The sequence below is a fragment of the Ranitomeya variabilis genome, chromosome 1, assembly GCF_051348905.1.
Source record: "Ranitomeya variabilis isolate aRanVar5 chromosome 1, aRanVar5.hap1, whole genome shotgun sequence".
Taxonomy (NCBI): domain Eukaryota; kingdom Metazoa; phylum Chordata; class Amphibia; order Anura; family Dendrobatidae; genus Ranitomeya; species Ranitomeya variabilis.
The window spans coordinates 1,139,214,765-1,139,229,003 of NC_135232.1; the positions used below are offsets into that span (position 1 = coordinate 1,139,214,765).

The window sequence follows — 14,239 nt, forward strand, 5'->3', positions numbered from 1 at the left end:
CCTTCCGATGACGTCACGGCTTTGTGATTGGTCGCGGCGGCCCACGTGACCGCTCAGCAACCAATCACAAGCCGTGACCTAATTCTCATGTACCTGAGAACCAGAACATGACCTGAGAATAACGTCACCGGCTTGTGATTGGTCGCTCAGCGGTCACGTGGGCCGCCGCGACCAATCACAAGCCGTGAAGCATTCGAAAGGTCTTTCAAGCGCCATTTTTAGGAACGGAAGATGCCGGTTACCAGCGGCAATGTCCAGGCTGCGTCGGAGAGGTGAGCATATCAATATTTTTTATTTTAATTCTTTATTTTACACTTAAATGTGGATTCTGATACCGATTTCCGATATCGCAAACATATCGGAACTCGGTATCGGAATCCCGATACCAGATTCAGAAGATCGCCGACCTCATGGCTGACCCCACACAGGGGTCGGGTCGGGTTTCATGAAACCCGACTTTGCCAAAAGTCGGCGACTTCTGAAAATGGTCGACCCGTTTCGCTCAACCCTACTGATTACACATAACAGAATTCTAGCAAAGACCTAAAATTGAAAATGTATAATTGGCCATTATTGGAATATAGAAACTACACAATGGAAATATCTGAGTACATTACATTGCTAGACATGATTTATGTGGTTAGATTTTCTCCTCCATATTTAGGCTTTTTTAACAAATTGTCCTTTGAATTTAAGTCTGGTCTCAGGATAATAATATAACATTTAGGGTAAAATATACAGGCCAAAATGCCAACACTTGAAGACAATATAGCAAATATCTCTACAAGAACTGAACTTTTTCCAGTTACACTTAAATAGGCCGGAATAAAAGCCACCCAGACACTGCAGACAACCAACATGCTGAAAGTGATGTATTTAGCTTCATTAAAGCTATCGGGCAAATTTCTTGCCAGAAAAGCGACCAAGAAACTTACTACAGCAAGAATGCCAATGTAACCCAGAATTAAGGAAAATGCTACTATTGAGCCTTCATTACACTGAAGAATAATTTTGTTCTCATACAAGTCAAAGTTGTTTTCTGGAAATGGTGGTGCAGTAGATAACCAGATAATGCAAAGTACAACTTGGGTAAATGAACAAACAAACACTAAACAGTTGGTGATTTTTACTCCAATAAATTTTCGACAATTGCTCCCAGGTTTGGTGGCTTTGAAGGCCGTGTAAACCATAATTGTCTTAGCCAGAATAGACGACATGGCTACTGAGAAGATGATCCCAAATAAAGTCTGACGAAGCATACACGTGAGTCTTGTAGGACAACCAAGGAACAAAAATATGCAGAGGAAGCTTAACATAATAGAGACAAGTAGGAGGAAGCATAAGGTTTGGTTAGATGCTTTTACGACTGGTGTATCTCTAAATAAAGTGAAGATTCCCAAGATAAATGAAGTTTTGAGGAAAAGAAAAAAAACAATGACAGTAATTATAAGAGTTATTGTGTCGTCGATATATGATAAAAATTCTGTCTCCTTTGGTGCACATTGATTGCTGTCATTTGGCCACTGGTCTCTAGGACACCTGATGCATGATCGCTTGTCTAAAGAAGGATATAAAAAATATAAAATTAAAGAATATATAAAAGTGCAGTGAGTTTTTTTTTATAGATTTCAGTTTTGGCACTGTGCAAATCTAGAGATCCTTAGCTAATGTTATTTCTGATAACCAGAGGATGTGACAATGTAGATATTTGTAACTTCTGCTGGAAGATAAGCCTTTCAAATTAAATAAATGGATTAAATAGATGTAAGATGTGACTTGATATGCCATCAGGGTCTGTTGTTAGTAGACTACAAGTGCTAACTGATATAGTAAATAAATGAGTCTGACATTTACAGTTACATTTACAGTCCTCTATAATATAAGAAGTTGGGTAATGCGATCCCTAGTCTGACAACCAGTCCAGTACATTCATTCAACTGTAGAACGAATGACATGCAGTAGTGTATCTAAAGTCTGACAGGCTCTGGTGGGAAATTTAGTCATGAGCCCACTCCATTATGTTCATCAAATGTACATGCCCCTCTAGTGTTTTTGATCCTATATAAACATATGTGATCACTTATCCATTTACTATTCATAAGATTTAAAATATATGAATCTCATAGAAAACATAACAATAAGATCATTTTCTAAGTAGTACTTTTAAATAGTAGTCAGACTGCTAGGCTCATGGAGACGGACGCTTTCCGCAACCTGATGGTGGCGTCTGTCCCAAGGTACTCGGTCCTCAGCCGCCATTATTTCTCCCAGTGTGTCATCCCGGCATTACACAAACAAGTGTTCCACAATATTAGCCGTGCCCTCAACAATGCTGTTACTGGAAAAGTCCACCTAAGCACGGACATTTGGACAAGTGCTTGTGGGCAGGGACGGTAGATCTCACTGATGGCACACTGGGTTAACATAGTGGAAGCCGGGACCCAGTCAGATCTTGGGATGGAACACATCCTTCCCACGCCGAGGATTGTTGGCCCTACTTAAATCAGGGTTGCCCCCACAGTCCACAGCTCCTCCATCTCCTCCTCCTCTTCAGCCTCCAACTCCGAAATGACCATGTCAGTCACAAGCTGGAAGCCAAGCGGCAATAGGCTGTGCTGAAGCTAATATGCTTAGGTAACATACCGCACAATGGTGACGAGTTGTGGACAGCTCTGAAAGAGCAGGCACATTGTGGCTGACACTGCTGAACCTACAGCCAGGCATGGTCATGTGTGACAATGACTGGAACCTGGTGGTGGCTCTGAGGCAAGGTGAGCTCACACACGTACCATGCCTGGCTTAGGTGCTTAACCTCTTTGTTTAATGGTTTCTCAAAAGCTACCCAGAGCTGCCGGATCTGCTTGTGAAAGTATGCCGCCTGTGTGCCCATTTTATAAAGTCAGCTACAGCTTCTGCCACCCTTGCCGTTCTTCAACAGTGTTTGCAGCTTCTGGCTCACTGACTGGTGTGTGATGGCCCTATCCATTGAAACTCTACACTACAGATGTTGGAAAGGATTTGTAAGCAAAAGAAGGCAGTTGTCGACTACCAGAATCCACATGGTCATCGGTATTCAGTTTAGACTCCACACATAAGACCTCAAGAGTGGACATGGATGTCAGACATATGTACCATCCTACCAAACTTTGAGGAGTCCACCAAGATGGTGTGCGGTGATGACGCCATAATTAGCATCACCATCCCACTTCTCTGTATTCTGAAAAGCTCTCTGTTAACAGTGGAAAAAGAAGCATTGCAGGCAGAGCACGATGAGATGGAACAAGGAACCATACACATAATTACACGCAGCCCAGCCTCATGTCATCCCAATGTGGATTGGTTGACAATGAGGAAGAGGAGGAGGAGGAGGAAGAACAAGAACTACAATAATGTGCTATAGACGGTCCTACAAGCACAACTGCCATACTGTCTGTTCAGCGTGGATGACCTGAGGACAGGGAGGAGGAGGAGGAGAGCATGGTCAGTCATCCTATTTGTGAGGACACAAAAGTTTTGGCTGTTAGCAGTCAGGCACGCATGGCTGACTTAATGTTGTTCTGCCTTTCTCGTGACCCTCGTATTCTCCAAATTTTTGGTGACAGTCATTACTGGTTGGTGACATTTCCAGGCCCATGCTACAAGGAGAAATTTCAAGCTCTTCTTTCAGAGGCAGACAGCTGTACTAAAACAGTGCAGTACCAGAAGGCCATTGTTGCGGAATTGTTAAAAAAATTCCCACCTGAAAACGCTGGTGGCAGAGGACACAGTTTGTTGGACAGCCAAGGAGTACAGGAGAGAGAGAAACAACTCCAGTCCAGCAGAGGCATGGGAACACTGGCCAAATTCTGGGAGAGTTTTCTCAGACCTTCCCATCGCACTGGCCCTGATGCGTGGGGTCCTCTCACAAGGAGTGCAAAGTTTTAGATGATGCTGAGGGAGGACCTTACTGACCATACCAACATCCTCCGTGATTCCTCTGTGCCTATTAATTATTGGGTATCCAAGCTGGACACGTAGCATGAACTGGCTCTCTACGCCTTGAAGGTCCTGTCCTGCCCTGCTGCTAGCGTTCTGTCAGTGCGGGTTTTTAGTGCCGCTGGTAGAATTATAACTGATAAGTCCATCCGCCTGTCACCTGAAAATGCTGAGAAAAAAATAGTCAGGCTGACTCTTATAAAAATGAACAAGGGCTGGATTGGGCTAGACTTCTCTACACCACCGAATGATAACAGCGAAACATATCCTCAAATCCAATGTCATTTTTAGGAGGTCTATTCCCATGCACCTCTTCACACCCATACATGGGTATACGCTTCCTGATTTTGCCTTTTTGCTGTTATCCTCCTCCTTCTCCTCATCAGCCACTCCTACTGGATCACCATGGTACTGTGGTCCATAATGCAACAGCCAAATTATTGTGTTAAAAATAGTGTTGAGCGATACCGTCCGATACTTGAAAGTATCGGTATCGGATAGTATCGGCCGATACCTGAAAAGTATCTGATATCGCCGATACCGATACCCGATACCAATACAAGTCAATGGGACACCAAGTATCGGAAGGTATCCTGATGGTTCCTAGGGTCTGAAGGAGAGGAAACTCTCCTTCAGGCCCTGAGATCCATATTACTGTGTAAAATAAAGAATTAAAATAAAAAATATTGATATACTCACATCTCCGGAGGCCCCTGGACATCACCGCTGGTAACCGGCAGCCTTCTTTGCTTAAAATGAGCGTGTTTAGGGCCTTCCATGACGTCACGGCTTCTGATTGGTTGCGTGCCGCTCATGTGACCGCCACGCGACCAATCACAAGCCGTGACGTAATTCTCAGGTCCTAAATTCTGAATTCTAGGAATTTAGGACCTGAGAATTACGTCACGGCTTGTGATTGGTCGCGTGGCGGTCACATGAGCGGCACGCGACCAATCAGAAGCCGTGACGTCATGGAAGGTGCTGAACGCGCTCATTTTAAGCAAAGCAGGCTGCCGGTTACCAGCGGTGATGTCCAGGGGCCTCCGGAGAGGTGAGTATATCAATATTTTTTATTTTAATTCTTTATTTTTTACATGGATATGGATCCCAGGGCCTGAAGGAGAGTTTCCTCTCCTTCAGACCCTGGGAACCATACACTGGGAGCTTCCGATTCCGATTCCCGATACCACAAAAGTATCGGATCTCGGTATCGGAATTCCGATACCGCAAGTATCGGCCGATACCCGATACTTGCGGTATCGGAATGCTCAACACTAGTTAAAAGGTGTTTTTGATGCTCGAAAAAAAAATGTTTACACATTATGTTGATGTGTACCCACCAGGGGGAAATGTTTGTCAGCCCACACACTTAGTTTATGTGCTTTACATGTATAGGAGACCCACTCCTTTAAACTGGGAATACATTTTTAGGAGGCCATCCTCCACTTTTCTCCCAACACCACCACTAGATCACCAGGGTGAATATGTTCCATGATGCAACAGCCAAGTTATTGTGCTAAAGGGTGTTTATGATGCCAGTAAAAAAATGTTTACACACTATGTTCATGTGTACCCCCCAGGGGCAAATGTTTGTCATCCCATGCACTTAGTGTATGGGCACTACAAATATTGGAGACCCTCTCCTTTAAATTGGAAAAATAATTTTTAGGAGGACATCCTCCACCTCTTTTCAGACACCACCACTAGCTCACCCGGGTGAATGTGTTCCATGATGCAACAGCCAAGTTATTTTTTTCAAGGCAGTTTATGATGTCTGTAAAGAAAATATATTTACACAGTATGTTGAATTTTAACCCCCGGGAGAAATGTTTGTCAGCCCACACACTTACTGCATGGGCATTACAATTATAGGAGACCAGGGGGATTGGGATGCTTGCAAATTTGGGGCAGGCCTTGCATTTACTTCATGGGCAAACTTTATGGGAGTACCTAATGACTAATAATGGGAACTTTTCATGTGGCCATTCAAGACATCGGTTCAAAGGTTTATTGGGGTGTGTGTAACGTTGGTCCTGGGCAGGACTTGCATTCAATACATAGGCAAACAGTATAGGAAGAACAAATGAATAATGGGAACTTTGGTTTCATGTGGACATCCAGGACGTGGGGTCAAACGTAGTGTTGAGCGATACCGTCCGATACTTGAAAGTATTGGTATCGGAAAGTATCGGCCGATACCGGCAAAGTATCGGATCTCGCCGATACCGATACCCGATACCAATACAAGTCAATGGGACTCAAGTATCGGAAGGTATCCCTTATGGTTCCCAGGGTCTGAAGGAGAGGAAACTCTCCTTCAGGCCCTGGGATCCATATGAATGTGTAAAATAAAGAATTAAAATAAAAAATATTGATATACTCACCTCTCCGACGCAGCCTGGACCTTACCGCTGTGAACCGGCAGCCTTCTTTGCTTAAAATCAGTACCTTCCATGTCGTCACGGCTTCTGATTGGTCGCGTGCCGCTCATGTGACCGCCACGCGACCAATCAGAAGCCATGACGTCATCCCTCAGGTCCTAAATTCCTAGAAGGGAATTTAGGACCTGAGGGATGACGTCGCGGCTTGTGATTGGTCGCGTGGCGGTCACATGAGCGGCACGTGACCAATCACAAGCCGTGACGTCATGGAAGGCCCTAAACGCGATCATTTTAAGCAAAGAAGGCTGCCGGTTCACAGCGGTAAGGTCCAGGCTGCGTCGGAGAGGTGAGTATATCAATATTTTTTATTTTAATTCTTTATTTTACACATTAATATGGTTCCGATACCGATTCCCGATACCACAAAAGTATCGGATCTCGGTATCGGAATTCCGATACCGCAAGTATCGGCCGATACCCAATACTTGCGGTATCGGAATGCTCAACACTAGTCAAACGCTTATGGGTGTGCGTGTAACTTTGAAGCAGGGCAGACCTTGCATTAAATGCATAAGCAAATAGTATGAGAGAAGTAAATGAATAATATAAACTTGGTTTTCCTGTGACCATCCAGTACATGGGTTCAAAGGCTTTTTGAGGTGCAGGTAACTTTGGGGCATGGCAGGACTTGCATTCTATTCATAATCAAACAGTATGGGAGTACCAAATGGATAATGTGAACTTGGCTTTCCTGTGGCCATCCAGTACGTGGGTTCAAAGGCTTATTGGGGTATGTGTAACTTTTTGGCAGGGCAGGCCATGCATTTAATGCATAAGCAAGCAGTATGGGAGTGCCAAATGAATAATGTGAACTTGGCTTTACTGTGGCCATCCAGTACGTGGGTTCAAATGCTTATTGGGGTATGTGTAACTTTGGGGCATGGCAGACCTTGCATTCAATGCATAAGCAAACAGTATGGCAGTACCAAATGAATAATCTGAACTTGGTTTTCTTGTGGCCATCCATTATGTGGGTTCAAAGGCTTATTGGGGTGTGTGTAACTTTGGGGCAGGGCAGACCTTGCATTCAATGCATAAGCAAACAGTATGGGAGTACCAAATGAATAATGTGAACTTGGCTTTCCTCTGGCCATCCAGTACATGTGTTCAAAGGCTTATTGGGGTGCATGTAACCTTGGTGCAGGGCAGGCTTTGCATTCAATGCATAAGCAAGCAGCATGATAGTACAAATTAATGCTGAGAACTTTGGTTGCATGTGTTCATCTATGACGTCTGTTCAATGGGTTGTTGGGGTCCGTCCAAATTTTAGGCAGCCCTGATACTCACTGCATATGCAATAACAGTATAAGGGACCCACTGTTTAATAGTGGGAACAACAAAGCATAGCCAGCTGATGGCTCTCTAAGAATAATGAGGGCCAACTGCTGGCCCTATAGAAATAGAATTTGTGACTTTCAGAGTCTCTCCTTCATAAATGATTCAGGATGTGTCTGATGATGTGTCACAGACCACATGGCCAAAAAAGGTTGTAAAATGTTAAAATCACATTTCCCAGTGAATAAATTTGTCTTGGTTGAATGGAATGCTAAAGTTGAAAAACGCATCAAAAACATTACGCGCAAACATAGCCCAAGTGGTGGAGGAACATTTTTTTGGGGGGTTGTTTATTTTGCCCTACATAAACATTATTACCCTGGAAAATATGTTTGTTAACATATTTCCCAGGAAAATCCATTTTGGCTTAGTTTTTGTATGTTTTATTGTGCGCCTGTAAAAGTGGTGTAAGACTCTGTTTCTGTTTCAGCAACAGGTTTCTGCTAATAACCAAGAAAAATTACCTTTCACAATTGGTGCAGAATCCAACCAGAGGAGAAGCACTTTTAGACCTAATACTATCTAATAGACCTGACAGAATAACAAATCTGCAGGTGGTCAGGCATCTAGGAAATAGCGACCACAATATTGTACAGTTTCACCTGTCTTTCACTAGGGGGACTTGTCAGGGAGTCACAAAAACACTGAACTTTAGGAAGGCAAAGTTTGACCAGCTTAGAGATGCCCTTAATCTGGTAGACTGGGACAATATCCTCAGTAATAAGAATACAGATAATAAATGGAAAATGTTTAAGAACATCCTAAATAGGCACTGTAAGCGGTTTATACCTTGTGGGAATAAAAGGACTAGAAATAGGAAAAACCCAATGTGGCTAAACAAAGAAGTAAGACAGGCAATTAACAGTAAAAAGAAAGCATTTGCACTACTAAAGCAGGATGGCACCATTGAAACTCTAAAAAACTATAGGGAGAAAAATACTTTATCTAAAAAACTAATTAAAGCTGCCAAAAAGGAAACAGAGAAGCACATTGCTAAGGAGAGTAAAACTAATCCCAAACTGTTCTTCAACTATATCAATAGTAAAAGAATAAAAACTGAAAATGTAGGCCCCTTAAAAAATAGTGAGGAAAGAATGGTTGTAGATGACGAGGAAAAGGCTAACATATTAAACACCTTCTTCTCCACGGTATTCACGGTGGAAAATGAAATGCTAGGTGAAATCCCAAGAAACAATGAAAACCCTATATTAAGGGTCACCAATCTATCCCAAGAAGAGGTGCGAAACCGGCTAAATAAGATTAAAATAGATAAATCTCCGGGTCCGGATGGCATACACCCACGAGTACTAAGAGAACTAAGTAATGTAATAGATAAACCATTATTTCTTATTTTTAGGGACTCTATAGCGACGGGGTCTGTTCCGCAGGACTGGCGCATAGCAAATGTGGTGCCAATATTCAAAAAGGGCTCTAAAAGTGAACCTGGAAATTATAGGCCAGTAAGTCTAACCTCTACTGTTGGTAAAATATTTGAAGGGTTTCTGAAGGATGTTATTCTGGATTATCTCAATGAGAATAACTGTTTAACTCCATATCAGCATGGGTTTATGAGAAATCGCTCATGTCAAACCAATCTAATCAGTTTTTATGAAGAGGTAAGCTATAGGCTAGACCACGGTGAGTCATTGGACGTGGTATATCTCGATTTTTCCAAAGCGTTTGATACCGTGCCACACAAGAGGTTGGTACACAAAATGAGAATGCTTGGTCTGGGGGAAAATGTGTGTAAATGGGTTAGTAACTGGCTTAGTGATAGAAAGCAGAGGGTGGTTATAAATGGTATAGTCTCTAACTGGGTCGCTGTGACCAGTGGGGTACCGCAGGGGTCGGTATTGGGACCTGTTCTCTTCAACATATTCATTAATGATCTGGTAGAAGGTTTACACAGTAAAATATTGATATTTGCAGATGATACAAAACTATGTAAAGCAGTTAATACAAGAGAAGATAGTATTCTGCTACAGATGGATCTGGATAAGTTGGAAACTTGGGCTGAAAGGTGGCAGATGAGGTTTAACAATGATAAATGTAAGGTTATACACATGGGAAGAAGGAATCAATATCACCATTACACACTGAACGGGAAACCACTGGGTAAATCTGACAGGGAGAAGGACTTGGGGATCCTAGTTAATGATAAACTTACCTGGAGCAGCAAGTGCCAGGCAGCAGCTGCCAAGGCAAACAGGATCATGGGGTGCATTAAAAGAGGTCTGGATACACATGATGAGAGCATTATACTGCCTCTGTACAAATCCCTAGTTAGACCGCACATGGAGTACTGTGTCCAGTTTTGGGCACCGGTGCTCAGGAAGGATATAATGGAACTAGAGAGAGTACAAAGGAGGGCAACAAAGTTAATAAAGGGGATGGGAGAACTACAATACCCAGATAGATTATCGAAATTAGGATTATTTAGTCTAGAAAAAAGACGACTGAGGGGCGATCTAATAACCATGTATAAGTATATAAGGGGACAATACAAATATCTCGCTGAGGATCTGTTTATACCAAGGAAGGTGACGGGCACAAGGGGGCATTCTTTGCGTCTGGAGGAGAGAAGGTTTTTCCACCAACATAGAAGAGGATTCTTTACTGTTAGGGCAGTGAGAATCTGGAATTGCTTGCCTGAGGAGGTGGTGATGGCGAACTCAGTCGAGGGGTTCAAGAGAGGCCTGGATGTCTTCCTGGAGCAGAACAATATTGTATCATACAATTATTAGGTTCTGTAGAAGGATGTGGATCTGGGGATTTATTATGATGGAATATAGGAATATAGGCTGAACTGGATGGACAAATGTCTTTTTTCGGCCTTACTAACTATGTTACTATGTTACTATGTTACTCTGACAACATTGTTTACAGAAGTGACCTAAAAGTCAGAAATGCTTCCAGGGGTATTCTCCATGATGTTCCCATGCCATTTGAGCACCGTTCCTACCGATTTCAGACTTTTTAGACCCTAAAAAGACCCCCGGGGGGTTGCAGTGTGAGGGAGCGCCAGAACAGTAATCGTGGCTGAGCATATGAGATCATGCGTGCTCTGGTCTCCTTTCACATAAAATGACCGTCCTTTAGTCAGTGTACTTGTCTCTCTGTTCTCCACCACTTCAATTTCTCCTCTGGGTTGCTGGAGATCTTCTCCATATATGCGCACAAACAGAGACACAGTTCAGTTGCAACTTAAAATGTTAAACTTTACTTGTTTCTCTTCACAGCACATCCTTATTCGATATAACAATAGCATAGGGTTTCATACAATCCTCATTCTCCACTTTCCCTGCACCTCTTCCTACAGTCTTCAGAACATGCCCAGGTCATACCGTCTCCTGCGGTAATGCAGCGTCCTCCTTGTTCAGGCTCACTATGCTCAGGCGTTCCCTTGTCCATTTCACAATGGATCTGAGGGCATCTGCCCATGCAGTGAGCTGCCACATTATAGAGCCACCTGAGTTCCTGTACTATTCTGACCTCATCTGTAGGCTCTGCTCCACCACTGCTGTCGCACTGCTGCTCAAGCTGTACTTCGGACCCACTGGGCCCTGGATGGCTGGTCTTTTAGCTTGTAATGTTATGGAGCTACTGACTAGCTCGGGCTCTACGACCCACCCAAGCTGTTCGGGATCCCTAGCTCCTCTGACTCTAACCAGGAAACTGTTCCTGCCTTACACCAGTTAACTCCTCCTATGATTAACTATTTAAAAGACTAAGTTGTAATGTACCCATCTAGTTGCCCAAATGAGGTACTAAATTGTCCCTAGACAACAATAGAAAATTATACACAATAATACATAACATTCATATAGCAGCAAACAGATGGAAGACACTATATACATGGCAGAATAAAATTACATTTGCATAGTGCAGTAAGCAGGATGTACTTAAAGGGGTAGGGGTGTGTACCAGTCTTTGTGACCCCCTACAGCATCTAAAATGCTCGGCTTTCCCATACACTTACATTGGGCTCGTTGCACGGGTCAAGCACCCAAGCATTCCAATTTGCTTGACCCGAGCAACGAGCACCCGAGTATTTTAGTGCTCGCTCATCACTGATGTTTATTTGATATTTATTTATTTTTTATTTTGAATGGGGCGAAAACTTATATTTACATTTTTACATTCTTAAACCACTGAGGAAAAATGAAAGGGGTGCTATGATTGGTTGCTACGCACACTAACATATTTTTTGGAAGCTGGGTTAACAAAATCTTCTCTGTCCACAGCAGCATCCATTAAGTTCTAGCCAAGTCACAGTGTCCCCCATACAGCAACAATATCCCCCAATAGGCTGACAGTAATAAAGTCTCTTACTTTCTACCATAATTTAATAAAGAAAATTCCTCATTCTGGCCTCCATCCTGTAATAAAGCCCCTGTCCATGCCTTTATTTTGTAATATTCTCCCCATCTCGTAATTATGTTTTCTATCCTGGCTCCAATCCTGTAATAACATTCCTCATCCTGTAATAATGTTCTTTGTTCTGTTATAATACCCACCATCCTGGCCCATATTCAGAAATAATGTTCCACATCCTAGACCTCAACCTGTAATAAAGTCCCCCATGCTATAATAATATCACACCTTCTGGCCTTAATCCTGTAATATTGTCCCAAGGCTTGACATAATGTCCCCTATAATTCCCTTCATTGCCTTTAGCTTGTAATAATGTCCCATATCTTGGTAACCATCTTGCAATAAGGTCCCTCCTCATGTAATATTGTCCGCCATACTAATAATCTCCTCCAACCTTTCCCCCATTCTGTAATAATGTACTCCATCCTGGCCCTTATCTTGTAATAATATCTCCCACTCTGGCCCTTATCCTGAAATAATGTAACCCATCTTTTAATAATGTGCACCATTCTGGACACCAACCTGTAATAATATTCACTGTCCTATAATAATGTCCTCTGTCCTGGCCCCTATCTGCCAATAATGTCCTCTATCCTGGCCCTAATTCTATAATAGTGTACCATCTCATGGCCCCCATGCTCTAACAATGTTCTCTATCCTTGCTCCCATCGTCTAACAATATTCTTTGCACTTGTCCCCATCCTTAATCCTGCAATAACATCTGCCATCCTAAACTAGCAACCCCTATTCTGTAATAATGTCATCATTAGTAAAAATGTTCCGAATCCTGGCCTCTGTTCTGTAATTACATGTCACATCTTGGCCTACATTCTTTAAGACAGTTTGCAATCGTGTCTTCTACCTTGTAATGCTGTGTCCCATGCTGGCCCCCATACTGTAATAAAGTCGCTCATTCTGTAATAATGTCTTCTGTCCTGGCTCCTAACCAGTAAAAATGTCTCTCCTCCAGTACTCTATCCTATAAAAATTAAATGTCTCTAATCCTGTACTCTATCCAGTAATAATGTCCCCCATCCTGTACTCTATCCTGTAATAATGTCCCCCAATCTTGACCAAATTCTAAAATAATGTCCTCTAAAAATATCCCCTATCCTGATCAATTTTTTTATATTTTCCATTGTCCTGCTACTCTTCTCTAACATTTAAAAAAAATATTAAGTTTACTAGTTGGGTGAACCTGTGGATGTTCGGGGATGAACATCTAAAAAAGTTTGGCTCGGGTACCAAAATGGTACGTGAACCCAAACCCAAACTTGGACCCCATTCGGATGAGTCAGTGTCTTTCTTTTAAATGAAGGATTTTTTCCTGACTCTTTTTTACAGTCTAACTATGGGGTTAGTAATGTGGAGGCATTTTACAGACGTCTCTCCATTACTATCCTGTGGGCTTGATGTCAGCAGCCATAAAACAGCTCAAATAAACCTCACAAATGTTACCCCACTTTCCACCACAACAGGGCAAGTTGGGAAGAGCCGGACAAAGTGCCATAATTTTCTGGGGCAGCTGTGAGATGCTATTTTTAGGCTACGGGGGCCAATATCCATGGTCCCTTACCAACCTGAGAATACCAGGCCCCAGCTGACTGCTTTAGCTTGACTGGTTGTCAAAATTGAGGGGGACCCCACACCCTTTTTTTAAATTATTTATTTAAATCATTTTAAAAAATGGCATTGGGACAACTCTATTCTTGTTAATCAGCAATAATAAAGTTGACAGCTGAGAGTTTCAACCCGCAGATGTCAGTTTTTCCTGCTTTGGTTTTCAAAAATAGAAGAGACCCACATCATTTATTTTTAGATGTATTTATAGCACAGGTGCCAGCTGTTATCAGTGACAGCACCCATAGGCTGATGGTCTCATCAGCCAACGCCTGTGACCGACGGTAAACTTTTTACCGCCGGTCACAGCTGCTGGCTTACATTATCACCTGACAGCATGGGATCTGCAGCTCTTTGATCAGCAGTAGTAATCTTACCGCTGATCAGAGCCACCGATATTTCTCGTGCTGTTATGCAATGACAGTTGTTGGAAACACCAGATGTTCGGGTTGCCGAACAGTAACACGAACTTCATAGAGAAGTCTGTGTTTGGG

General features: G+C 42.7%; 1 protein-coding gene across 1 annotated transcript in view; it reads right to left on the minus strand.

Annotated features, from left to right (window-relative positions):
- Positions 1-632: 632 nt before the first annotated feature.
- LOC143800600 (vomeronasal type-2 receptor 26-like) overlaps positions 633-14,239 on the minus strand; it is a 54,376-nt gene continuing 40,769 nt past the window's right edge. Inside the window, exon 5 of the mRNA XM_077281198.1 lies at positions 633-1,558. Within this exon, the coding sequence (XP_077137313.1) occupies positions 633-1,558 (926 nt within the window). The remainder of the gene's footprint in view (positions 1,559-14,239) is intronic.